Genomic DNA, 27,665 nt, shown 5'->3' with positions numbered 1-27,665 from the left:
CTCACACCGCGGACTCCACAGCAAACCCACTGCGGGCTGCGTTCCTTCAACGGGGGAGGAGGGGGAAGAGCGACACGGCACCAACTCTCTCTTCTCTCTGCTCAAGGCCTCTCTCTCTCGTCGTGGCTGGCCAGGCCTCGACATCGGCATTCAGCTCGCGGACAACACTTTGCTGCTGCTGCTGCTGTCATCATGTGCTTAAGAATAGCCGGGAACATTCAACGCAGGAAGCGTTGGTGGTGACAAGTGTTGCGCGAAGCACGGTCACACACTTAACAAGTGGCAAAAGTCGGCACGCAGCTAATTAGGGGGCAAGATGCAAGAGGCAGGTTGACATCAACAAGGAGCATCACAATGACGAGATGTTAACTACCTCGCCTGCTATACAGGAGGTATCGTGGGTTCGATCCAGACCCTGACGATGTCTGCTGCTGCTGTATATTTGGAGTTTGCGGTTTTTCTACCCCACACCCCCCCACTCTCCTTAACCCCGCCCACCCCACACCCCCCACCCTATTTAACCCCGCCCACCCCAAACCTTCCACCCTCCTTAACCCCGCCCACCCCAAACCCTCCACCCTCCTTAACCCCGCCCACCCCAAACCTTCCACCCTCCTTAACCCCGCCCACCCCAAACCCTCCACCCTCCTCAACCCCGCCCACCCCAAACCTTTCCACCCTCCTTAACCCCGCCCACCCCAAACCCTCCCCCCAGCCACGCCCACCCCCCCCAAACCAACCAATGGGCGCGCAGCTCGCCCGTGGCTTCATTCAAACTTCGAGCCCGGGCGGCAGCGGCGGTGGCGGCGGCGCCTCAGGGGGGAGAGAGGCCGAGGCGACGTTTCGCGTGAGGGACGGAAGGAAGGAAGGCAAACGTTCAACAACAACAACACAAGTTCGCCATGGTTTGAAACATCCTCCGTCGGCTGTGAAACAAAGATACAGACAGAGTCATGGATAAAACGTCGTACACCGCGGGCCCCTACAGAGCAACTAAACTCGTGAGTGTCGTCTCTGAGCGAGGTTGATGTTGTCGACGTTGATTATCGATTCGTCGCCGCCGCCGCGTTCTGTCGGTGGTTAGTTTTTTATATAAGTTGATTTACAAACAAATCGATCCATCGATAATAACGATGTTTAGATTTGGTAGCGCGCATTCGTCTCTACGGCCGTAACGCCGCCGCTGATTGGGCCGCTCGTGCCTCACACCCCTCCCCCCGTCGTCCTCGGCCAATCATGGGGCGCCGTCTCCTTCCCGGGGGGGGCGGGGCGAGACGGTCTCGACCAATCACGGCCGTCGCCACGCTTATGCATGTTGGAGAAAGTAAAAGGCATCCGCGGAGCTTGGCTCTATCCACTGCTGGACGAAGGCCTCTCCCCTAAACCGTCGGACGCGCGCGATGCAGCGATCCGCCCGGTAGAGCCTTGGCGCGTTCTTAGCCCCTCACCCCACTCCACGATGGGGGGGTGGGGGGGCTGAATGGCCAGGCTCGCTTCTACAAAAAAAAAGTTTAATAATCTCAGTGGGGGGGGGGGAGCTTAGATTAGATTACTTTTAAATTGGGTATATTTTTAAAGTGATTTGTTTACCTTGTCACTACTATAGTGCTTTTGTACTGTTGTATAAATGTCGAGATATTTCGTTTGCGGATGGCCAGGCTCGGTTTCGCACAAAAAAATAAAAGTTACTAAGCTCCGTGGTGGAGAGCTTTGCCTGCTAAGATTAAAACAGATGAGTTTCGTTTTATTTGGATATATTTTTAAAGTTATTTGTTTAACTTTCTTGTAACTGTGTATTAATTGTCTTGTGTTTGTACGGTTTGTTGTTGTAACGCTCTTACCACGTGCCCCATTACTGGACATCTGTGATTAAGAGCTTTATAGCTTTTCGGATTCCTCCTGAACTATCAATATTCTGATTCTGAACCCAGCACGGAGCAGCAGCAGCAGAGCGCAGTCTCCGTGCCTTGAGATTATTTTGGCTGCTATAAATGTCCACAAAAAATAAGTTAATAGCTCAACAAGGCTTTTCCTGCTAGGATGGGGATGATTTATTTTCATGTTGTTTGGGTGATTTGTTTACCTTTCATGTAACTTTGCACGAACTATCGTGTTTATTTTTTGTTGTAACGTTCTTATCCTGTGCCCCATACTGGACCTCTCTGAAAAAGAGCTTTAAAGCCGCATCAGAACATCAATAATAGGCCGCCGATACTGCACCACATCCACCCTTCTCATTAAAACGAATCTGTTTTTATTTTACCAGGTAAACCCCAATGAGCCTATGTATGTCTTTTTCAAAAGCGACCTGGCCGAAGGTGGCTTATCATCGTCACGTGGACATTTATAGCAGCATCGTGACGTCGATTCTAAATCTGGAGGGGAAAAACCGGAGAACCCGGAGAAAAATCCACGTGGAGAGAGAGAGAGACACCGCAAACTCCAAACATTCAGCAGGCATCGTCAGAGTTGGGGTCGAACCCACGACCTCTGGAATACCAGGCGAGATAGTTTACATCTCACCGCCGTGGTACCCTAAGACACGGGCCACAGTGGTAGTGCGATTGTGACTATGCATCCAAAACTGTGGACCTCTTTAGTAAAACCCAGAGATACATACATCAGTTCGGTTGGCTACGTACTGTGCGGAAGAAGTAACAATATACATGGCGACTCCGAGAGATGCTGTAAGGTGGGAACCCTTTTTCTGCCAAGGGCCATTTGGATATTTATAACATCATTCGCGGGCCATACAAAATTATCAACTTAAAAATTAGCCCGTTATATTTGGTCAAACATTTAATTGACTCACCCCTAATGTGATTGCTGGAACAGACCAAATTATTTTGCGGACCTTATACGGCCCGCGGGCCGAACGTTCCCCACCCCTGTGTACATAGAAACCCCTAGAGACACATTTAAGACAAGCCACAGGGGTGAGTTTGTGGTCATGCAGACGAAACTATGAACCTCTATGGTAAACCCAGAGATACATATAGATGTATGGAGACTCAGAGGTACTCGACATAGCAAACCAAGGAGACGCATTCAATTTATGGCAGCCAAAAACTCTAATCGCATGTTTCTAAATGTTAGAGGGAAAAGCCGGAAGACCCGGAGAAAATTTCACATGACCTGGGGGGAGAACGACACGCAAACTCCAAATATACAGCAGCAGGCGTCAGGGTCGGGATCGAACCCACGACCTCCTGCACACCAGGCGAGGTAGTTAACATCTCCTAGCCACCGTGATGATGGGAGAGAAACACGCAAACTCCAAATATACAGCAGCAGGCGTCAGGGTCGGAATCGAACCCACGACCTCCTGTACCCCAGGCAAGGTAGTTAACATCTCCTAGCCACCGTGATGATGAGAGAGAAACACGCAAACTCCAAATATACAGCAGCAGGCGTCAGGGATCGAACCCACGACCTCCTGCACACCATGCGAGGTAGTTAACATCTCGCCACACACGCTGGTCGTTGGTGGGTGATATCTGAACGCACATCTCGGATAACGCCTGAACGTGGTGTTGCAAGCCGTGGCCGGGAATCAAGCTTGGGTTGCCGCTGTGTACAGAGCGCAGTGTGCGTGGAGCTATTACCGCTCCCACGTTGCCACAGTATTCGTAAGATGCTGTGTATACGACAGTGGTTTAGTCGCCAGGATTTCTGCATTCCTATGGAAACTGCCATGGTGACGATTATAAAATGTTCTTTTCAGGAGTCGGGATTGAGTTGATTGGATATTTTATGGTAATTAATTCACCCCCCCCCCTCTCTCTATTTAATGCCTCGACACAGGCATTGGGTCTCTGTGTGTCTATGTTGTGTGTCTCTCTCTGTGTCTATGTTGTCTCTCTCTGCTTGTGTGTCTGTCTGTGTGTCTCCGTGTCTGTGTTTTGTCTCTCTCAAATGTAGTTCTACCTGATGACGGTTGCTTGTGTTGCAACTGAAACGTCGTATTCTATTATTTAGTTTATTTTCTTTCTACGTGACTTTACCGAAAGAACCAAAGAGTAATTCCTGCAGTCACGAAAGCTTCAAATCAAGTTTCATTCAACGATAATGGCTTTTCCTGGGAAAGGAAACTTAGTTTCCTGAAAACAAGAGGGTAACACTCAAAGGTCCGAAATCAGAATCTGTATCTAGATTTGAGGAATCCGATGAGCTGTGAAACTCTTTTTCACATGTCCAGTGTGGGGCGAGTCAGAAAGTTACAACAACAAACGATAGAAAAACCGATCGGAGTGCAATGTATAACAAAGGTGAGCAAGTCACGGAAAATAACAAAAAAAATGCTAAAGTACATTAGTTAAAATTTCAAAAGTCTTATCAATTCCTGCTGATGTTTCAACAATAAATACAAGCTTGGGAAAGGCAGACCACAGCAAGACAACATCACACAGTAGTCCCTCAATTAAACTACGCAATAAAATTGAACTCTCGGTACACGTGTAAGGATAAAAAGTTACAAAGCACATTGGCAAATCGTGGTTTTGTATCCAGCGCTGATCTTCTCATTTGAATTGTAACGCAGAATCGCAGAATGAGAGGAGGGCCTAGGTTAACCGTTACGTGTGCACCGTTCATCTCGTTTAACTCCCCCTCTTCACCATACCCCCCCCCCCCCCCCCGAAACCGATCTCAAACTGGGCATCGCATCTCTGAAAACCTACCGGCGTTCTCTTGTGAAAGAGAGCTTCGTCGCCCCTTCGGATTTCCCAAGTCTAAACGAAGAGTCCGATTTGGATCGACGGCGTTTGTGGGCACCCCAAAGTGATTGGCGTCTCCACTATGCCGTCTCTGCCCTCATTTAAAGCGACTTTATTATTAACGTCACCGAACTTTTGAGTGCGAACGCAATTTTGCAACACGATTGCTATTAAGTTTAGCCTGTTTTTTTTTTTTAATCTGGTATTACGGAATGCTTCGATGTCGTCTGCCGGCCGAGTCAAACAAAATCTGATTCCGATTCTGATCTCTCTTTACCCACCTGGCCACCCCCCCCCACCCCGCCCCCCCACCCCCACCAAACCCCCCCACCCCCCCCCCCTCCGGGTCCCAACAGTGGAACGAGGTGACGTCCCAGTTCCGCGCGTCGGTGCCGCTACGGAGGCACCGCGCGGGGCTGCGCTCGCACGCGCGCTGCTTCACGGCGGCGGAGGCGTGCGACAGCCTCCTCTCCGTGCTGCGCGCGCACGCCGCCTTCGGGCACCGCGTCGGGCGCCCGCAGGCTGCCGCGCTGCTGCGCAAGCTGCTCAAGAACCACGTCATCGAGGACGTGAAGGGGCGCTGGGGCTCCGAGGACGTCCACGCCGACGACGGGCGGCTCTACCGGTGCGGTGGGGGGGACGGGGGGGGGGGGGGCGCGTGGTGTTTCCGGGCGGGGGGGGTGGGGGGGTCTGTGTCATCGAGTTTTGTGGGTGGTCGGGCACACGGCTGGGAGCGCCGCAGCTAGTTAATGTGAACTACCTCGCCTGGTATACAGGAGGTCGTAGGTTCGATCCAGACCCTGACAATGCCAGCTGTATTATTGGAGATTGCGGTGTCTTTCTTTCATCATCATCATCACAGTTGTGAGATGTTAACTACCTCGCCTGGTATACAAGCGGGCATGGGTTCGATCCAGACCCTGACGATGCCTGTTGTATATTTGAAGTTTGCTGTTTCTCTCTCTCTCCCCGTGGTCGCGTGGATTTTTCTCCCGTTTTTTTCCCCACCATATTTAGAATGGACATCGCACACTCAGAGTTAATTGGCTACTGCTATACATTTCCACGTGACAACGATAAGCCCACTTGGTCGAGCTATGATCATTTGTGATAGCCAGGCCGCTTCTGAAAAAGATCTACGCAGCTCGGTTTGGGCCTTACACCTGGCAAATATTTTTTGTTTGTTTCTACAGTAGTTTTTGGATTGAGTTTGTACGTTCAGTTCTTTCCCCTTGACCGTTTTATCACCAACAACCGCGCCCTTGTTAATTCAACTTGGGTATTTCCGTTTTAGATTTTAAACGCGATAAACGAACCGTCAAGCTAAATCGGAGTTGCGGTCAACAAGGCCGTCTTAACTTTTGGGCACGTAACTGGGTAGTGGAACAGACACAAAGCGATGCTGTGGCTTTAAGAACCAAATCACCTACACGACATTCATATCTACATCTGGGGTAAGACTCTAAAAATTAATGGTCCCACGTTGCATCCTCTTAAGGCCTGAGCCCCACGCGGCTTCGGTCGTGTGGGGCTCAAGAGACTATAACTGCGTTGGTTTACTGAGAGATGATGGCGTGTCGCAGCGTGTAACAATACCGCGTTGTCCAGGGCCACTGGGCAACTCTGGCTAATTTGTACAGTCCTTGAGGTTAGATCGCGTAACTATAAATGCGTCGTTAAACCCGCCACCACTCGACACATCCAATTGGTAAGGTTTGTCATGTCAACAATACGTGCCAATTCGTTACTTAGTACAGCACTAACCGCTTGTGTGTTGGAGAGTGAACCCACAATATTTACAATTCGAGTACGAAGTTTCGCCGGTAATTACAATAACAACAACCAGCATCATCAGGCGAACAGCCAGAGTTGTGGAGGAATCCTCATCCTGTTCCGGTCTTAAATAGAGGGATTCATGTGATTTTTTATTTTTTATTTAAAGCTTTCGTGACTGCAGGGATTCATATTCTTGGTTCTTTCGGTAAAGTCACGTAGAAGAGAAACAATAAAATAAAAAAACAATAAAATAATACACATATATTTTTCTTGTTTTATATTTTTATTATTTTATTGTTTCCCTTCTGCGTGACTTTACCGAAAGAACCAAGAATATGGATTAATGTGATGTCGTCACTTTTGGAGCCAATCAGGTGTAAAGACCAAATCACTTGACGAGCAGTTTCTTGGAACCAATTACCGTCGTGCAGAGGGGAGCTCTACTCCAAAACACGTTTCAAAACGGTGCGTTTTGTCGTTGTTTCTCCCGCCCCTACGAAAGAATGTCAAACGCCCACGTCGCTCCAACCCGTCGGGCCAACGCCAACGGCTCGCCCGACTCTCGCCCTCGCAGGTTCCCGCCCGAGTCACCGCTCAAGGCGGTGACCGGCTGCCGGCGCTCGCCCCGCGGTCACCGCCCGCGGGGTTCTCTGGACGGCGCTCGGCAGGAGAAGCGGCGTGACGAGGAGGATGGTCGGCACGACGACGACGAGGAGGACGAGGAGGAGGAGGAGGGTCTGTCTCCGCGCCGGCGGCCCCGTCTCGCATCCGCCCCCTGCCAGAGCTCCGGCGGCTCGGGCCGGCGCAGGATCACGCGGGCCGTGGGAATCACCGGACCTCCGCCCCGGTTCCTGCTGGTGAGGCCGGAGACGTGGGCGGCGGCGGCAGCGGCGGCGTCGTCGCCGGTGACGCGGCTAGCCGAGCGAATGGTGGAGCCCCTCGGGGGACGTGGCAATTTTTAGTTTTAAACGGCAACAGCTCTGGAGGGTGGCCGCTTCCGCGGACGGAAGGATCCCGCGCCCCCGATTAGCACAGTTGGCTACGTACGGTGCGAAAGAAGAATTGCCGTACCGATGCTGTGGTGACGTCCACGGTGGCCAGATGTTATTTGCCTCGCCTGGTATGCAGGAGGTCGTGGGTTCGATCCCGACCCTGACACCTGTTGTATATTTGGAGTTTGCATGTTCTCCCCGTGATGGCGAGGATTTTTCTCCAGGTCCTCCGGTTTTTCCCCTCCACATTTAGAATGAACATGCGTTTAGAGTGTTTGACTCCTGCTATACATTTCGAACTGATAAGCCACTTCGTTGAGCTATCATTTGTGTGGCGAGGTTGCTTCTTAAAAAAGAGCTATATAGCTCAGTGGGACCTTACTTGGTAATATAAAAAAAAAATTGTCTAGTTTAATCAAATATGAGAGTTATATCTGCGGTTCACCAAATTTTTACAGAGGTGCTCGCCTGTCAGTGGTAGGGCATTCTAAGTTTAGGGCTTTTTTTTCCAGTAACAAAGACCAATCAGTTTCAAAGACAATGCGTGTATTATCAGCGCGTGTCTTTGTGTTTGCATGTTCACGGCAAGTACTGTGTGTGGTTAACGCAGACGAGATTCCCTGTAAAAGATTTCTATTTTGTGTTTGAACATCTTAACACCTCGTCGAGGAGGCCGCTCTCCTCCTATCTTACAGTCACATGCTAATTTCTCACATTAGCATAACTAGCCCCGCCCACTTCCTCATGACCCTTTGGGCTGCACCCATTTCAAACCCTTTTAAAACCGTCGGCCTCAGCAGCAGACCGCCGCTTTCCCAACCTGATGACGGGACGCTTAGGTGTTGCGCCCCAGAAACGTCGCGATTCATTTTATTTTTACCGAAGGAACCAAAGAGTATAGGGTGTAAAACCTATTCTTATTTGCATTCTAAGTTGATTGTAGAGAGACACGCCATGTCAACCCATACGGTTTACCCCGTGTTCTTGTGCAGGGGAATTGTGTTTTCAGGTCCACACGGCGTGCAGCCGTTTCAACACGGGCAACAAAGATGTTTTAAATTTTGATTTAAAGCTTTCGTGACTGCAGTAATTCATATTCTTAGTTTTTTCGGTAAAGTCACTCTTCAACGTGACTTTACCGAAAAAACTAAGAATATAAAGATGTTTTACTTGTTTGTTTGTGTTTCTCCCTTGTGATGGGACTTTGTGGGATGAATGTTGAGATTTATAAGGGGCACGGGGTGATCAATAAGGCCTGCAATTGGTCTGTAAGAAGGTAGGGCACTGATATAATGGTGTGGACAGCTATGTAGAGAAGCAGTTGGGGCCATTTACATCACAGTATACAGTAGTACAGTATCGAAAATTGGATAACGCGGCGGTTCTCAACTGGAGGGCTACGCGGAATCCTGGGGGGGTAGGGGGGGTGGGGGGTACACGTGGCAATGTCTCAGGGGTTACGCGGGGTCATCTCGATAAATGTATGAAATGATACCGCATGTGAGAGTGGTGAACGATCAGGTGTGAATCTGGCAATGTCCAAATAACTGCGTTAAAATGGTAATCCACATGATAACCTACAACGCTATACACGACCTTTCTCAACTCATTGATCGTGATCAATTTGGTTTCCAAGGGCAGCCAGCGAGCGCGAACAAATGACGTCATGCGTGCAGAGCGTCTGTAGAATTATGTTTTTTCTAATCGCCTGCGGTCACTAGTTCAGTTAGGATAGATAACCTCACAAAATGGACAATTGGATCAAATATTGATTTTCATCATTCGTACATTTCTCAGAACCTTGTTGGGTCAGGCAAGGGGAGTGTACTCTGTTGAAAGAAAATTTAACAAGGGGGGGGGGGTACAAATGCAGGTATTTTTTTTTAGGTTAGGTCGGGTAAATATATAAATGTGTCATTGAATCCGCCACCACCCGACACAGCCAATTAGTTAAGGTTTGTCACGTAAACATAACGTGGCCAACTCGTTACCAGTACGGCAGCACACCGGTTGGGTGTTGGAGAGCAAAGCCGCAACATTTACAATCTGTGGTACGACGTTTTTCCAGCAATTGCAACCAGCTTCGTCAGGCGACAGCCAGATTTGTGGAGAAATCCTCCTGTTTCGTTCCTTAAATAGAGGGGTGGATGTGATGACGTCACTTGTGAGCACTTCTTGCGCGAAGTCGCGTGGGGGGGATTAATGAATGTATATCAATGACTATGAGTATCCAAGGTCGTTGGGCTTATTTATATGGTAATCAACATACGTTATTTTGGTTTAACACGTAGGCTTTCGCGACCAATATTATTCATAATAAAGGTTTTTGGGTTAGATCGCGTTTATTTATAAATGTGTCGTAACCCTCCACCACCCGACACGGCCAATCAGCAAAAAAAGTGTCACGTTGACAAAAGACAAATAATTCACTACTTCAGCCCACCGGTGTGTTGAAGAGTTAATCCAGTTATGTGTGCGAGTTATGCCCTTGGCCGCGAAAGCCTGTGTGTTAAAGGGAGGCGGGGAGGGGGGGGGTGGTACAGTAACCAAAAAAGTTTGAGAACCACCGGCCTAACACATTGGCAGCTTCTCGTGGCTTGCTTCGAACGCCCCCGCCCCCCCCGGTGCCCGGCGGGCTCCGCGAGCTCCGAACCCCGGGCCCGGCCCGCCGGACAAGCGAGCCGCCAACCTCGCGATTTGAGCCGCCCGCGGCAAACGTTCCCTCTCGGCCCCCACAGCAGTCGGCGGACTGGCGGAAGCGGCACAGCGTCGCCGTCGCCGACGGCGTCGCTGGCCTCGAGTCGGCCGAGGTGGCGGCGGGGACGGCCGCCGCCTTCGCCCCCGGCTCTCGCCACAGCGTCGCCGCCCCCGAGCGGGAGGCCGAGCTGCTGCGGCGCAGGGGGGCCGAGCGGAGGGGCGGCGCGGCGGGGGCGGCGTGGCCGGCGACGGCGCCGGCGGCGGTCTGCGCCGAGGAGGAGCACAAGCGGGACGCGCTGGAGCGGTGAGGGGGCGGGGGGGGGGGGCGGGGGGGGGTGGGGGGCGTGCGAGCCGTGCCCGGTGGGGAGCGGGGGTGCGGGGAAAGGTCGGAGAGGTTGGCGCACGAGCGGAGGGGAAAAACCGGAGGGGCGGCTTGTGTAGCAAGGACCGCTCCATGCCCCGTGCACACAGGCACCGTTGTGGGGTTGCGGTGATGCGTGTGGGGTGCCATGGTAGCCAGGAGACGTTAACTACTTCGCCTGGTATACATGAGATCGTGGGTTCGATCCCGACCCTGGCGCCTGCTGTATATGTGGAGTTTGCGTTGTCTCTCTCTCTCTTTCTCCGTAGTGGATTTTTCTCTGGGTCCTCCGGTTTCCCCCTCCGCATTTAGAATCGACGTCACGCGTTTAGAGCATTTGGCTGCTCTAAATTTCCACATTCTGAGCCAACTTGGTTGAGCTATCATTTGTGTTGGCCGGGTCGCATCTGAATAAGAGCTACGTATCGCCAGCCCGGTGGGGCCTTACATGGACAAATACAAAAACACATTTGTAAGAGGGCGAGAGGTGGGCACGCGAGCGGCAGATCTTGACGCTTCGAGAAACGAGAGACGCGTCGTGCATTGAGAGGAGCGGTTTATGTAGCAAGGCCCCCCCCACCCCCCGTGTAAACTGGCACCGGTGTGGCTGGTGACGCCTGTGGGTTGCCGCGGTGGTGATTTTTGGTATTTTAATATTTTTATTTATTTTTACAATTGCCCGTTACAAAGCACGGAAAAGGGCGGGGGGGGGGGGTACAGTTATTCCGCGGAATGACAAGCCCGAGGCCATGTGCCCACGGGGTACGGGGAGGAGGGAAGGACGATTGGGCTCACTGCCCCACTCTCGCGTAGGAGTAGCGATTGGGAACGTGGTATTTTTAAGATGGGGGTGGGTGGGGAGGGAATATACTCAAACAACCGCGGTGGCTCCTCCTTCGCCTTCACCACCTTCACCGTCAGCACCTTCACCTCCACTACCGCCTTCACCAACTCCACCACCTTCACCACCTCCTCCACCACCTCCTTCAGTACCTTCACCTTCTCCACCTCCTCCACCACCTCCACCACCTTCACCACCTTCACCATCCATCTCCATCTCTATCCCCACCTCTACCCCCACCACCTCTACCCCACCTCCTCTACCCCCACCTCCTCCACCTCGCCTGGTATGCATGAGGTCGTGGGCTCGATCCCGACCCTGACGACGCCTGCTGCTGTATATTTGGAGTTTGCGGTGTCTCTCTATCATCATCATCATCATCACAGTTGCGAGATGTTAACTACCTCGCCTGGTATGCAGGAGGTCGTGGGCTCGATCCCGACCCTGACGACGCCTGCTGCTGTACATTTGGAGTTTGCGGTCTCCCTCCCCGTGTTGGTCGCGTGGACTTTTCTCCGGGTCCTCCGCTTTTTTCTCGCTCCACATTTAGAACGTGCGTCATGCGTTGAGAGCATTTGGATGACCGCAGAACGTGGGCGACCATTGCCGCCGGCTCACCGCCTGGCTGCCTTTCCACCTGTCTGTGCCTCCTCGCGGCTCTTTTCTCCCAGAGTGAGCAAAAACTGTGCGTTGTGCAAGTTTAAACCATTGTTATTCTGATGCTAGTGACGATGCCGATGACGCTGCCTTTGCCAATGGCTATGCCGATGACGCCCCGCTGTTGACGACGACACTGACGTAGGCGGCGCTGCTGGTACCGATGGATTTGCAAGCGCTGCTGCACGCACGCACGCACGCTGAACTTCTTTGGCGCCGTACGTAGCCAACCGCGCTAATCGGAGGCGCTGCCGGAAGCGCCGAGACCATGCTGACGGAGCCTCGTTGTCGTGCCCTGCCAGGCTGCGGGCGCTGCTGGCGCTGCGCTCCCTCGAGGGGCTGCTGGACCCGACGCTGGTGCACGGGCGCCACCTCGTGCACAACCTGCGTAGCGTGAACCGGCACGGGGTCGTGGTGCTCGCCGACGGCTCCGGTACGCGAGGCCTACGGGCCCCACAAGCTCGGCCCTTCCCCGCTCGCTGGAGTCGGGAGCACGCGGAGGGGGGAGTGGAGAGTGAGATGGGAGGCGGGAGAGTGCACGGAGGGGGGGAGAGAGTGAGATGGGAGGCGGGAGAGTGCACGGAGAGGGGGAGAGAGTGAGATTGGAGGCGGGAGAGTGCACGGAGGGGGGGAGAGAGTGAGATGGGAGGCGGGAGAGTGCACGGAGGGGGGGAGAGAGTGAGATGAGAGGCGGGAGAGAGCACGGAGTGGGGGAGAGAGTGAGATGAGAGGCAGGAGAGAGCACGGCGGGGGGGAGAGAGTGAGATGAGAGGCGGGAGAGAGCACGGAGTGGGGGAGAGAGATGAGATTGGAGAGGTGTAAGAGCGTGAGGAGGAGAGCGGTAGGGGAGTGGAGAGAGACGAGAGATGGGAGGCTGGCAGGGGCTCAACCATGGAGGATCTTGAAGATGGTGAGTGTGTGAGACTGATATTGATGCAGGATTGGAGCCAGTGGTAGGGTGGGATTGTATTTATTTATTATAAATATGTAACCTGGTGCAGTCTTTAAACATCGCCACTGGGGAGACAAAGGCGGCCAGACGTAGTGCTGGCCACCCACCCCCTCGTGTGCCGTGCCCGGCTTCATAGGTGCTCGCTAACAGTCCTTGCCCCCGACAGTCTGTTAAGGCTATACGGGGAATCTTTGTCTTTGTTTGTATTGCAGAAGACCTAACCGGTAGTGTAGCGGTTAGCGCGCTACGCTACAAACCCCGGTGACCCAAGTTCGATTCCCGCTCACGGCCTACACCGGTGACGATTATCTGAACTGGTACTGGGCCTCCCCTAGGTCGACTCGGCCTCCAACGAGTGCCCGGTGCGGTGCGTAGCAAACATCGCCACTGGGAAGACAAAGGCGGTCGGGCGTGGTGGTGCTGGCCAACCCACCCACCCCCCTCGTGTGCCGTGCCGGCCTTCGTAGGTGCCGCTGCTCGCTGAGGGCGCTCGCCCCGGACAATCTGTTAAGGCGACACGGGGGTGGTGGGAGAAATCTTTGTCTTTTGTATTCTTGCAGAAGACCTTCCAAGCTGGGTGCTCTCTGCCATGAAGTGCCTGGCCACGTGTAAGTACGGCGCCCAACCCTCCCATACCCCCCCCCCCCGCCCCTGTCCGCACGACCCACAAAACAACTCGGCTCCCGTCGCGAAACGACGCGCCTAAGCTGCGAGCCCCAGAAGCTTTCGCTGAGCTCTGCTCTGCTCTGCGCTCCCGTCGTGTGTTTTGTGTTTGTTTGTTTTTGTTGCTGTTGTTGTCCTCGTTGTAACGTTCTGACCCCGTGTGCCCACGACTGGACTTATGGATAAAAGAGCTTCGTAGCTCATGGGATTTTTCCAGTATAAAGAAATATTCTGAATCTCAGAAGCGTGCGTGTGTGTGCGTGTGTGTGTGCGTGTGTGTGCGTGTGCGTGTGTGTGCGTGTGCGCGCGTGTGTTGTGGATGTTGTGGGGAGCGGTAGTGTGTAGCGGTTCGCGCGCTGCGCTACGAACCCGGCGACCCGAGTTTGACTCCCGCTCACGGCCCGAGTATCTGGTGCGGTGTGTAAACATCACGAGGGAGACAAAGGCTGTTGGGCGTGGCGCTGGCCACCCACCCCCTCGTGCACCGCTCCGACCTTCATAGTGTGCTCGCTAACAGCACTTGCCCCTACGGTTTGTTACAGGCCACACGGGGGATCTTTGTTTTTGTGCTCTCGTGTCGCCCCCGCGCAGGGCCGGACGGCGATGCCCCGGGCCCGTCGTACCCGGGCTTCGAGCGCGACGTCTTCCGCACGGTGGCCGACTACTTCCTCGCCCTGCCCGAGCCGCTGCTCGCGTTCCCCCTGTACGGCGTCGTCGCCTACGCCCTCTCGCTGACCTCCGCCTCCCCTTCTTCCTCCTCGTCGCTGTCCTCGTCGTCGTCGCTGACGTCGTCGTCGTCGTCGTCGTCGTCGTCGTCGATTCAAGCATCGTGTTCACAACCTTGGTCCGCGTCGAGGCAGACGCTGCCGGCGCCCCCGACGGCAGCGCCGCCGCAGTCTCATCCTTCGTCGTCTTCGTCCGAGCCTCCGATCGCGACGACGACGGCGTCACGGCGGCCGCCGCCGCCGCCGTCGTCGACTTTCTCGAGGGCGGCGGCGACGGCACCGTCGTCGCGCCCGGCAAATCCGCCGGCGCCCTCGTCGGCGGCGAACCCTCGGGCGCCGAAGCCTCCTTGGTCGTCGTCGCAGCCCCCGTCGTCGAGAAGTTGCTCGGCGTCGGCGTCGGCGGCGGCCACGGCTCCTCCTCCGTCGCCGCCCCAGCCGCCGCAGCCGCCGCAGCCGCCGCAGCGGACGCTCCCCTCGTTCGCGTCCACCGAGAGCCTGATCCTGGACATGTCGCGGTGCCTCGCGTCTCCCGGAGACGAAGGCTCGGGCGGCGACCGAAGCGACGCCGACGAGGACGGAGACGGCGAGGACGGAGATGCGGCGAGCTTCCGGGGCAACGGGCTGTACCGCGTGGCCGGCGCCGCCAACCTCAACTCTTCGCTGGAGACGGAGCCGCAGTTCCAGCGCTCGCGCAGCGTGCGCTACAACGCCGGCAGGGGGGGCGGCGGCGGCGGCGGCGGCGGCGGCGGCGGCGGCGGCGTTGCTGCCGGTGTTGGCGGTATCAGTGGCAGCAGTGGCGGTATTGTTGGCGGCGGTGGTTTTGGTGGTGGTGGTGGTGGTGGTATTAGTTTTGGTGGTGGTGCCGCTGGTAAGCTTGGTGGTGCGAGCCGCGAGCCGCGCTCGCAGGAGAACGCCGATCCCAACGCGGGGAACGCGGAAGGAGGCGACGGCCGTGGGACCACGGCTCAGGCGGACGTCAACACGCGTGAGTAAACCCGGCCACCCGCTCGCCCCATTTTTATAAATCGCTCACCGACTCGTTTGCTCTCACCCCACCCCCGCCGTCTCCTCACTCATTAATTTATCAATCGCCCCTCACCCACTTGCTCGCTCATCACTCACTCGCCTCACTCTTGTAACTAATTTTGAAATCACTCACCAGCTCGCTTGATCACTCGCTCACTCGCCCACCCACTCGTTCATAATTCACTTGCTCTCGCCCACTAGCTCACTCGTGACTCTCTTACTCGTCAGAGTGAGCTCGCTAACTAGCTCACTCACTCATAACCCACCCTCTCACGAATTCACTCGCTCTGTGAACTGTTTTCTATCTCGCCAGGTAAGGCCCATTGAGCTGTGTAGCTCTTTTTCAGAAGCGACCTGGCACGTGATAGCCCAACGAAGTGGCTTGTTGTCACGTGGAAATTTACAGCAGCCAGATACCCTAAACCAGTGGGTTCTTAACGTTTACTGCAGCCTGGCACGGGAAGAGAGACACCGCAAACTTCAAATATGCAGCAGGTGTCAGGGTCGGGATCGAACCCACAACCTCCTGTATAGCAGGCGAGGTAGTTAGCTGCATACAATGTGAAAGAAGTTCAACATACGTCCACCTCCGATTGGTACGGTTGGCTACATACGGTGAAAAGTTCAACGTAGACTCACACAGGGACCCATAGACTCAAACAGGGACCCATAGACTCAGAGACCCATAGACTCAAACAGAGACCCATAGACTCAAACAGAGACCCATGGACTCAAACAGAGACCCATAGACTACTCACACAGAGACCCACAGACTACTCACACAGAGACCCATAGACTACTCACACAGAGACCCACAGACTCGCACAGAGACCCATAGACTACTCGTACTTAGACCCATCGTTTCCTGTCCTTCCCCCGCACCTCCGATTAACGCGGTTGGCTACGTACAGCACGAAAAGCAGTTCAACGTGTACAACATCTCGCCACCGCGGCGCCCACTCGCTCACCCACGCTCGCTCACCCACGCTCGCTCACCCACGCTCGCTCACCCACGCTCGCTGACCCACGCTCGCTCGCCCCTGCGTGCGCCACCTGCAGGTGTCGCCCTGGCGCTGCAGCTCTGCTGCGCTCTGCTGCCGCCTTTGTCGCGGCGCCGCCTGCAGCTGCTGGTGCGCGTGGTGGTGCGCGTGGCTCACAATGGCCAGCTGCCCCCGCTGCAGCCGCCGATGGACAACCGCAGCCTGGTGGGTGAGGCCACAGACGGTGTGTGGGGCGATGTGGTGGTATTGGCGGCGGCGGTTTGCGTGATGGCGGTTGACGGTTCAACATGCAGATTGTACACCGAGTCGCCGGCACGGGCGCGGGAATCGACGAGTAGTAGCTGGAGAGGTGTGATAAGGAGGCGACTGACCGCCCGTGAGCGTGCGACGGAAGATAATCCGTTGTCACCCCCCCCCCCCCCCCCCCCCACTGAGCCCTATTTACATAAACTAAACTAAAAGCTCATCATAAATGTTTTTTGGGGTTGGATCGCGTAAGTGTAAATGTGTCGTAACCCTCCGCCGCCCGACACAGCCAATTAGTAAGGGATTTGTCACGTAAACAAAACGCCAATTAGTTACAAGTATAGTGTATAGTCGTGTGTAGTGTTTAGTAGTGTCGTGTATAGTGGAGCATATAGTGTGGTGTATAGTGTAGTATACTACTTCTGCCCACCGGTGTGTTAGAGAGTAAATCCACAACATTTACAATTTGAGTACTGTGACGTTACATCCAGCATCGTCGGGCGGTGGAGGGTAATTCTTAAATCGTCATCTAGATTGAAAACTAATTTCTTTAGAACTGCTTGCTTTGTTTAGCTTGTTGTCCTTCCCCCGCACCTCCGATCGGCACGGCCGCCTACCTACGGTGCAAAGGAAGTTCCACGTGCACGCACGCACGCAACGTACACGTAACGTCCGTACATTTCCGCACCCTCCCCCCCCCCCCTTTTAGATGCTGGAGAGCCTGTGGCGCTGCGTGCTGCGACCCCGCGACCCCTCGCGTCTCGACGAGGTTCTGTGTCGCCGCGCCCTCGACTTCATCGCGCGGAACCACGCGCTGGTGCTGCGGCCGCCCGTGCACCTCCTCGCCGGCCCGCAGCCCCGCGCCGCCCCCGTGAGTGTGGCGGCTCTCCGCGCTCGCTCGCGTGTTGGCGAGTGACCGAGCATGTTGGCGAGCGTGTTGGCGAGCGTGTTGGCGAGCGTGTTGGCGAGTGACCTCGCGTGTTGGCGAGTGTGTTGGCGAGTGACCTCATGTGTTGGCGAGTGACCTCACGTGTTAGCGAGCGTGTTGTTGAGTGACCGAGCGTGTTGGCGAGTGACCGAGCGTGTTGGCGAGTGACCGAGCATGTTGGCGAGCGTTTTGGCGAGTGACCGAGTGTGTCGGCGAGTGACCTCACGTGTTAGCGAGCGTGTTGTTGAGTGACCGAGCGTGTTGGCGAGTGACTGAGCGTGTTGGCGAGTGACCTCGTGTGTTGGCGAGTGACCTCACGTGTTAGCGAGCATGTTGTTGAGTGACCGAGCGTGTTGGCGAGTGACCGAGCGTGTTGGCGAGCGTGTTGGCGAGTGACCGAGCGTGTTGGCGAGCGTTTTGGCGAGTGACCGAGTGTGTTGGCGAGTGACCTCACGTGTTAGCGAGCGTGTTGTTGAGTGACCGAGCGTGTTGGCGAGTGACCGAGCGTGTTGGCGAGCGTGTTGGCGAGTGACCGAGCGTGTTGGCGAGTGTGTTGGCGAGTGACCTAGCGTGTTGGCGAGTGACCGAGCGTGTTGGCGAGTGACCGAGCATGTTGGCGAGCGTGTTGGCGAGTGTGTTGGCGAGTGACCGAGCGTGTTGGCGAGCGTGTTGGCGAGTGAACTTGCGTGTTGGCGAGCGTGTTGTCGAGTGTGTTGGCGAGTGACCTCCGCTGACTCCCAATCCCCGTCAGGATCGCCTTGAAAATCGCCCGCCTCCGTTTATACTGCCAAGAGGCAGGACCGTTTGCCCCTCCCATACGTCTGGGACCTCCTGACGCCCTGCCCCCCCAAACCACCGCCAGAACTCTCCGCAGCTCTACCCAGGAGTTACTATCGACACCCGAGAGTCAGACGAACTGCCGAGAGTCTGTTGTCGGTCGTCTCCACCCGGAACGCCGCCGCCCGAAACGCCGCCGTGCCCCTCCGCATTCGCAGCGCTGACTCTTTAACTACCTTTAAGCGCCTTCTCAAAAAACATCTGTTTATTTGACTTTCACTGAGCGGATCTCTGAGCTGGGCTCCCGCGCCTCAGGGTCACTGCCTTCGGGGAGCGAGTGAGCGAGTGAGCGAGCACGCTCTCGAGTCGGCGAGTGCGCCCGCCCAAAAATCTGAATATTTTTCACAGATGTTCACCGGTAGGGGCACGGGGTTGAGAACGTGACAAGCAACAGCATGGAATACAAAAACCCACGTGTCGAACGGGGGACGCCCAGTCCTAGCCTCGCGGCGCGCACTCACCTCACCGTTTGTCCTCCGCGCGGGGCCTGCAGGATCCGGGCCGCGAGCCCCAGCTCCGGCCCAGCCACTGGTTCTGCCGTCAGATCAGCGTGAGCGAGTTCCGCGCTCAGGGGCAGAGCGAGTCGCGGGCCGCGCTCCTCGCGCTGCTCGACGGCCTCCTGGACGACGGGCGAATGAACCAGCGCGAGAAGCAGCGCAAGATCAAGCAGGTGGGGGGGGCGGGCGGGCGGGAGGGCGGGCGGGCGGGCGGGCGGGCGGTGCGGGCACATGCGAGGGTAAGCGGGGGCGGCAGAGTTTTTTCGGTTGTCTGAACCTCTTTCCCGTTGCGAGACGTCTGCAAGATGAGAATCGGAATGTTTATTTGTAGCTGGAGGTATCCGATGAGCTGTAGAGCTCGGTTTTTTTGTATGCAGATGTCCACCAGTAGGGGGCCACGGGGTCAGTTTACGTTACAACAACAAACAATACGAAAAATACTTAAGGAGGGCACAGTAAACAAATCACTTTAAAAAAAAACATACAAATAAAACTTAAACAGTTTTTTTTATCTTACCAGGTAAAGCCCACTCAGCTCATTGGCTTCATTTTCCTCTTAAACGCACATTGAATCTAAATGCGGAAGGGAAAAACCGGGAGGCCCGGAGAAAATCCACGGAGAGAGAGAGAGAGAGACACACCGCAAACTCCAAATACACTGCAGGCATCAGCAGGGTCGGGATCAAACCCACCGACCCTCCTGCATACCAGGCGAGGGAGTTAACATCTCCTAGCCACCGCGGCGCCCCCCTCTCGCCACACACATACATGAAGGCTATCCGTGGGGCGTGGTGGGGGTGGTCATTGCGTGCGTCTCTCCCCTTCAGTTCCGCAAGGCGTACCCGGACGTCTACAGAAGCCGTTTCCCCGACGCCGCCGGCTGCTCCCCGGCACCACCGCCGAGGGCCCCCCGCCGGCCTCCTCTGCTCGCCCTGAAGGGGGCCCTTCCCAACCCCTTCAACCGCGTGCGCTTCTGAGCCCGACGTCCCCCCCCCCCCCCCGCCACTCTCCCCACCACCACCACCCACCACCGAGCGCCCCGCCAAAGCAGCACGCGGACACATGAAGAGCGGGGGCGGTGGTGGTGGTGGTGGCGGCAGTGAGCAGGGACGAGGCGTCCATGACAAGCAAGCGGAGACAAGAGACTGGCTCCCGCCACGGGGGTGTGGAATTTGCGCCGCTGGCTCGGGGCTGCCGCCCAACGGGCTGTGGCCGCCGCCGCCGCAGAAGCTTTGGAATGAATTTTGTTGCCCCTGCGGGGTTCTTTTGGGGATGCAGGGAGACAATGAAAGGGATTGCAGGCAGCCTGTTGGGGAGTGGAATGGGGGGCCGGGGGGGAGGGTTTGTGGAGTGCGGCTGGGTCTGTACCCCCCTCCCCCCAACTCCCACAATTCAATGCAGTAACTCACAGGAGCGTGCTTCCCTCGTAACTTAATCCTTCCCTCCCAAGTTACCGTGGTTATCGGCGCCGCCGTATCGACTGTTACATACGCGTTGGGCTCGGTGGTTAGAACTCACCGGACTCGCAATAGGTCGCCACGTTGGCGAGATGCTAACTCCCTCGCCCGTTATGCAGGAGGTCGTGGGTTCGATCCCGACCCTGACGCTTTTTCCCCTCTCCACATTTAGAATCGAGGTGCTTTTAGAGTACTCGCGTGCTATCAATTTCCACGCGACGGTGATGGGCCACTTTTGTTGAGCTATCATTTGCGATGCCCAGGTCGCTTCTGAAAAGGAGCTACGTAGCACTCGTTACATTGTTTTAAAAAAGATGGCAGGGGCAGTGCAAAGGTGCCGAGGAATGTGTAACCGTAGCAGAGGTCACGTCTGGGTCACGAAAGGGCAGGGAGGAGGTACGGGAAGGAGTCAGAGGGGCGAGGGAAGAGGAAGGCAATGGGCAGTGAAAGGAGAGGTGAGGTGAGCTTTAGCCACCAGATAATTTAATTACATACGAACCATAGGCCGGGCGATGGCGGCGGCGGTGTGGTGCCTTACCTGGTAAAGTTGAAAATAGTTTTGGTTATCCATCCGTGTCTGGGTGAGGGTCTGTTACGGCGAGTCGTACGGTCACGTTGGTCGGTGCAGGTTGCAAGCTGGTAGCGAACGGATATTGCTCGCTACCGTTGTCAGCCACCGTGGCCAGGAATGAAGCTCAGGTACCCACACCCCCTCACCCACCCCCACCGCTACCGGGTTTGTAGCGATCGCACTGATGACAGCGCCACAGCTCCGTCCTCGTAGAATAACAAGAACAAATGTTCTTATCCTAACCAGAGAGAGAGTTGGTACGCTAAAAAAGGGAATTTAAGATGCAGTTGGTCCCGGATCGCGTGATGTGGCGGGGGGCAACGCTTTTAGCTTCAAGGCAACTTCTAGTCTTTTGTCTGCATCGTCCAACATTTGTGCGTTGCAGGTTTTAACCATATTTTCTTTTATCATTCTAAATGCTTTTGCTGCTGCCGCACGCCGTGCGATAACAAGGCCCTGGTTTTAATTGAGGTGGATTGAAAAGGGGGCTGCGCTCAGGTTTCCACGAGGCCACAGGAATTCTTAGCGGAGGCGCAGATCCACGAAAAGAGTCGGCGCCTGTATATGTTGGGGGGGGCCCCCGCTGCCGTAGATTGATCAAAATCGTTTCTAACTCTCTCACGGTAAACGTCCGTCGAATCGAGCATGTGCGTCGTAGTTTATCGCGTCCTATTGCGCCGCTGCGTGCGATTGGTTCGCGCAAACGCTGTGGTTGCTGTGCATCGGTTTTCTTCGCTAATTTTCAGACGGGGTGGGGGGAGAGGGGGCACTTTCACTGATAAGACATCGGTGTGTGCGAAACCATTGGTGGTTTGACGGGACGACGACGACGGGGGTGTGTTTTCACATTTGTGTTTTATCGGGAGCAGCACTAAAGGCCACCAGGGGGGCCTGCCGATAGCCCCGCGGGCCGCTCTACACGCACACCGCGAGGGAAGCAAGCAAGCAGATGTAGATGCGACTGATTCTCCATGTTCTGCAAACGTAGATGCCACTGGTTCTTCACGTTCTGTAGATGTAGATGCCACGGGTTCTTCACGTTCTGCAAACGTAGATGCCACTGGTTCTTCACGTTCTGCAGATGTAGATGCGACTGGTTCTCCATGTTCTGCAGATGTAGATGCCACTGGTTCTTCACGTTCTGCAGATGTAGATGCCACTGGTTCTTCACGTTCTGCAGATGTAGATGCGACTGATTCTCCATGTTCTGCAAACGTAGATGCCACTGGTTCTTCACGTTCTGTAGATGTAGATGCCACGGGTTCTTCACGTTCTGCAAACGTAGATGCCACTGGTTCTTCACGTTCTGCAGATGTAGATGCGACTGGTTCTCCATGTTCTGCAGATGTAGATGCCACTGGTTCTTCACGTTCTGCAGATGTAGATGCCACTGGTTCTTCACGTTCTGCAGATGTAGATGCCACTGGTTCTTCACGTTCTGTAGATGTAGATGCCACTGGTTTTCCGTGTTCTGCAGATGTAGATGCCACTGGTTCTTCACGTTCTGTAGATGTAGATGCCACCGGTTCTTCACGTTCTGCAGATATAGATGCCACTGGTTCTTCACGTTCTGTAGATGTAGATGCCACTGGTTCTTCACGTTCTGCAGATGTAGATGCCACTGGTTCTTCACGTTCTGCAGATGTAGATGCCACTGGTTCTTCACGTTCTGCAGATGTAGATGCCACTGGTTTTCCGTGTTCTGCAGATATAGATGCCACTGGTTCTTCACGTTCTGTAGATGTAGATGCCACCGGTTCTTCACGTTCTGCAGATGTAGATGCCACTGGTTCTTCACGTTCTGTAGATGTAGATGCCACTGGTTCTTCACGTTCTGCAGATGTAGATGCCACTGGTTCTTCACGTTCTGCAGATGTAGATGCCACTGGTTCTCCATGTTCTGTAGATGTAGATGCCACTGGTTCTTCACGTAGATGTAGATGCCACTGGTTCTTCACGTAGATGTAGATGCCACTGGTTCTTCACGTTCTGCAGATGTAGATGCCACTGGTTCTTCACGTTCTGTAGATGTAGATGCCACTGGTTCTTCACGTTCTGCAGATGTAGATGCCACTGGTTCTTCACGTTCTGCAGATGTAGATGCCACTGGTGCTTCACGTTCTGTAGATGTAGATGCCACTGGTTCTGCAGATGTAGATGCCACTGGTTCTTCACGTTCTGCAGATGTAGATGCCACTGGTTCTTCACGTTCTGCAGATGTAGATGCCACTGGTTCTTCACGTTCTGTAGATGTAGATGCCACCGGTTCTTCACGTTCTGCAGATGTAGATTCCACTGGTTCTTCACGTTCTGCAGATGTAGATGCCACTGGTTCTTCGCGTTCTGCAGATGTAGATGCCACTGGTTCTTCGCGTTCTGCAGATGTAGATGCCACTGGTTCTTCACGTTCTGCAGATGTAGATGCCACTGGTTCTTCATGTTCTGCAGATGTAGATGCCACTGGTTCTTCACGTTCTGCAGATGTAGATGCCACCACCGCCATCTGTTGCGTGGCAAGTTGAACTTACGACTCTCGGTCCGAACAGCTGCAACCGGACATACGGACCAGGTTTGTTCGTATCTCTGAAAGTTCGTAAGTGGAGAAGTCCCCCGTATATTGAACCTTATTTTCCCACAGACTCCCATCGTATACGGTTAATTGGAGGTGCGTTCCTACAGGGGGGGGGGGAGAAAAAACTCCTTCGGGGCCCCACGGCGTAAATGAAAGTGACACCTCAAGAACGCCGCAAACCTTGTGAAGCACAACGTGTTAATGGGGAGTCGCTAGTTTTACCGATGAATATATTAATAGCCGTGCTTTAAAGTAAGCCGCTAAATGAACATACAAATGTACTGCACCAATTGCGGCATGAGAAGCGCGCCGTGCAGCACCACACCCGGAAGGGACATGACATTTCACGCCCGGTGCAAATAACCGATCGTGCGTTGTTCCGTTATGATTATTTATTATTCTTATTTCCCCTCGGGGGGGAAAAAAATCTTGCTATTTAGGGAGTCAAAATCCCACGACGTTTCTGCGTTGCGAATTCCTTCATTTAAATGTTTTTGTCGCGTCGCAAGCCAAGTTTCGGCGTAAGTTGCCGTATGAGCGGGGGACGACTTGCCGTGCTTGAGAAAATAATAATAATAATAACCGAGGTCAAAGTGGGTAAGTGCTCGGTAAATATTTCAAATTATTCTATCCTTAATATTATTCTTAAGTGATTTCTTTTTTATGCTTTGTGTGTGTGAGCATGGCCGCAGCACAGTAGAGAGATGTTAACGCCCTCGCCTGGTATGCAGGAGGTCGTGGGTTCGATCCCAACCCTGGCGCCTGCTGTATGTTTGGATTTTGCGGTGTCTTTCTCCCCGTGGTTGCGTGAATTTTTCTCCGGCTCCTCCGGTTTTTTCCCCTCCACATTTAGAAACATGCATTTAAAGTATTCGGCTGCTATAAATTCCCACGTGATAAGCCACTTTGTTGAAGCTCTACAGGGACTCCTCTACTTACGAACGAGTTGGGTTCCAGAAATATGTTCGTAAAGGCCAACTTTTCCCGTCGATTCCAAACACGTACGGCATGTACACTAAATACGGGGAATGGCTTTAGACGTATAATCCCCTGTAGATGTAGATGCCACTGGTTCTTCACGTTCTGCGGATCTAATTGCCATCACCGCCATCTATTTCGCGGCGGTCACAGCGGTCCGAACGGCTGCAACCGGACACACGGACCAAGTTTGTTCGTGTCTCTGAAAGTTCGTGAGTCGAATATGCGTAAGTAGAAGAGAGTCCCTGTATACAGATCAGTGGGCTTCACCTGATCAAATACAATATTTTATCCGTCTACCACCATCCCATGGTGACCCGAGTTAAATTCCCGGGCATTTATAACTGACGGTGGCCAAGGGTGTTTGGGCTTGGGCCCTCCCCCTAGGTCGATTTAGCCAAAGTGTGAGAAAAGATTTTGTTTTGGTACATCCGCTGCATGTTTATTGACCAGCTGTCGTAACTGGCAAAGAAAGGCATTGTTGCCTGTGGGTGTGTGCGTGTGGGTGTGTGGAGCGGTGGTGTAGCGGTTAGCGCGCTGCGCTACGAACCCGGCGACCCGAGTTCGATTGCCGCTCGCGGCCAACACCGCCGGTGACGATTACTTAAACCGGTCCTGGGCCTCCCCTAGGTCGACTCAGCCTCAAATGAGTACCTGGTGCGGTGTGTAGTAAACATTGCCAATCGCGGAGACCAAGGCGGCCGGGCGTGGTGCTGGTCACCCACCCCCTCCCCCCCCGTGTACCCGTTCCGGCCTTAATAGGTGCTCGCTAACAGCAATTGCCCCCACAGTTTGTTCAGGCTATACGGGGGGGATCTTTGTGTCAACTAGACATCTGTATAAACAAAGAACTTGATAGCTCATCGGATTTCTATAGGATAAAGATTCTGATTCTCAACTGCCATGCAGCTCTGGCACAGTGCCATGGAACCCGGCGAACCTTGGTTCTATTCCGTGCCGCCGCTAGCATCAATGGCAAGTGATATCTTGCCATTCATTGGTCGGCTCAGCCACACGTGAGTATGCGGTGCGGCGTGTGAAAGCATCAGCTCTGGGGGAGAATAAGGTGTCCGCCTGGCCCTTCATAGGTGCTACCGAACAGCACTTGCTCCAACATTCTTTGGTTGTAAACCATTATATGATTCCTCTCCGGGTGCTATGCAGCGTTGGTGTGGCCTGGTCTTCAAAGTGCCTTGAATGTTATTTTTTAAAGAATATACTGTGAATATTGTGCAGCACCGATTGATTAAGCGTCTCTAGGCCTCGGCAAGGTGTAAGGTAATTTACCCGTTTTTACCGGGTGAAGGTGTCGATATGCCGAGAGGTAAGGTAAAGGGTAGGGTAAAGGAAGCGCGGAATAATTACCCGGTAGGGTAAAGGTAGCGCGAAGTATTACCCGGTAAATGCCTTGTTTACCGCTCGCTAAAAGCTCCGTGGCGCAGTCCGTGGCCTCCATTTAAAATTGGAATGATCGAGAGTCTTCTATAGATGAATAAAGCGCTCTACCTAGAATTTACCTGTTATTAACCTTTTTCATGTGTAGTACCCCAGTAATTACCCTGTAATCGGGTTATTTGTATGGGGTAAGGGTAAAGGTAGGCTCGTTGCTTTTGGCTTTTTACCTTGCTAAAGGGTAAAACCTAAGGGTAGAGTGATTGTATTGTGGTAAGGTAAAATGTAGGCTCGTTGTTTTTACCTTGCCAAGGCCTAAGCTGCGTCTCTGACTGCCCCTGCACCCCCCACCCCCACTCGCTTTCACGGAGAAATATATTTCTGGTACTTTCGAAAGTGTAAATTCGCAGAGCCCTGTTCCAGAAAATGCTTCTTTTTTCACTTCATAGCGATCGGTAAATCTGGGAGAGCCTCAGAGTGGAGCCCTCTGCTGCTCCTGCTGCGGATGGAGAGGAGCCAGTTGAGGTGGTTCGGGCACCCTGATGAGGATGCCCCCTCACCCACCCCCTGTAGACTCCCCCTGGTCCTGTACCGGGCAGCAGCAACGTCCCACTGGGCGAAGACCCCAGGGCCGGCCCGGGACACGCTGGCGGGACAATGTCGCTCGGCTGGCCTGGGAATTCCCCCCCAAGGAAGAGCTGGGGAAGTCCGTCGCCAGGGAAAGGGAGGTTCTGGACCGCCGCTACTCAACATGCCGCGGGACGGGACAAGCGGACTGAGAAACCAACGAACGAGCGATCTCTTGCAATGAATGTCAACTTTCATAGTCCGTCGGAGCCACGGAGATGTGCTTCACCTATTGCACATTTTTTTTTTGGGGGGGGGGGGGGTGGGTGAAGCTTCTCAATCTCCGTGGCATAAAAAAAAACGTGTACAGCAATTGGGGGTAGTTGGGATGAATTGCGTGTAGGCTGGCTTTGGGAACGTGTCAATTTCCACCGGTGGCTCCAGGCTAACGTCCCGTTTTCACGTTTGTCTGGGCAATATGCTCACACATTTTTTTTTCGAGTGCCTATTGGACACACACGAGTGCAATTCGTCGCGTATCAGTGGCTCAGCCGACGCGCTGTGTGAACCGCTTGGAGGAGCCGCAGCCCACCCGTCGTGTCAAGCTGCCACAGGGCGATGCCTGGCGCACGGGCAAAGCGACGTTGATGCGTTCCACGGCGGAGAGAAAGTCGTCGGGTTACCGTGGCTGCCGCTCCACGGCCAGCAGCCGCACCTCCAATAACCGCTGCCGCCACAGTCTCGTTGCCATCGACGACCAACCATCATCTTCAGGTTGGGTGCGAGTCCGGCCCGGCTTGGTAACCTGCCCTTCCTGCCATCCAGCGTCGTGTCGCCCCCCCTCCCCCCACCAATCGCAACCTCCGTCCGCGATGTCCTGTCGAGTTTTTTTTGTTTCCAAAATTGCAAGTTGATTTCATCCTCACGCTGCCATGAATTTCTCAGCATGCTTGTGAAACATGTTTATTACACCGCTTCACACGTTACACCGTACTACTACTTACTACCGTACTGTATTTCACTGTTTTAACGATTTTTTTTACCGTTTCCATTGTTGAGATTATATATGTGTATCATATTGACAACAAGTATTAAACAATATGTCACGCTTTCTACAGCGGGGTTTCGTTTTGCAATTCTGTACATCGGTTCGGAATCGTTTCCTCTGTGGGAGTGACTGACCGGGTCTCTCCCATAGCATCGTGATGCCGAAT

General features: G+C 54.2%; 1 protein-coding gene across 1 annotated transcript; it reads left to right on the top strand.

Moving 5' to 3' along the window:
- Positions 1-754: 754 nt before the first annotated feature.
- Positions 755-27,568, top strand: LOC116941539 (DEP domain-containing protein 1A-like). Its single transcript, XM_076066084.1, has 11 exons — positions 755-1,001; positions 5,072-5,340; positions 7,066-7,348; positions 10,222-10,484; positions 12,342-12,472; positions 13,552-13,599; positions 14,246-15,364; positions 16,465-16,610; positions 17,362-17,523; positions 18,911-19,087; positions 19,742-27,568. Exons 1-11 carry the CDS (start codon positions 954-956, stop codon positions 19,889-19,891), a joined length of 2,796 nt encoding a protein of 931 aa, XP_075922199.1. The 5' UTR covers positions 755-953; the 3' UTR covers positions 19,892-27,568.
- The last annotated feature ends 97 nt before the right edge of the window (positions 27,569-27,665 follow it).

This window comes from Petromyzon marinus, chromosome 1 (assembly GCF_048934315.1).
Source record: "Petromyzon marinus isolate PM22_M1 ecotype Great Lakes invasive population chromosome 1, UKy_Petmar_22M1.pri1.0, whole genome shotgun sequence".
Taxonomy (NCBI): domain Eukaryota; kingdom Metazoa; phylum Chordata; class Hyperoartia; order Petromyzontiformes; family Petromyzontidae; genus Petromyzon; species Petromyzon marinus.
The sequence above is the reverse complement of the archived record's forward strand: the minus strand, read 5'-3'. Positions and strand labels throughout refer to the sequence as shown.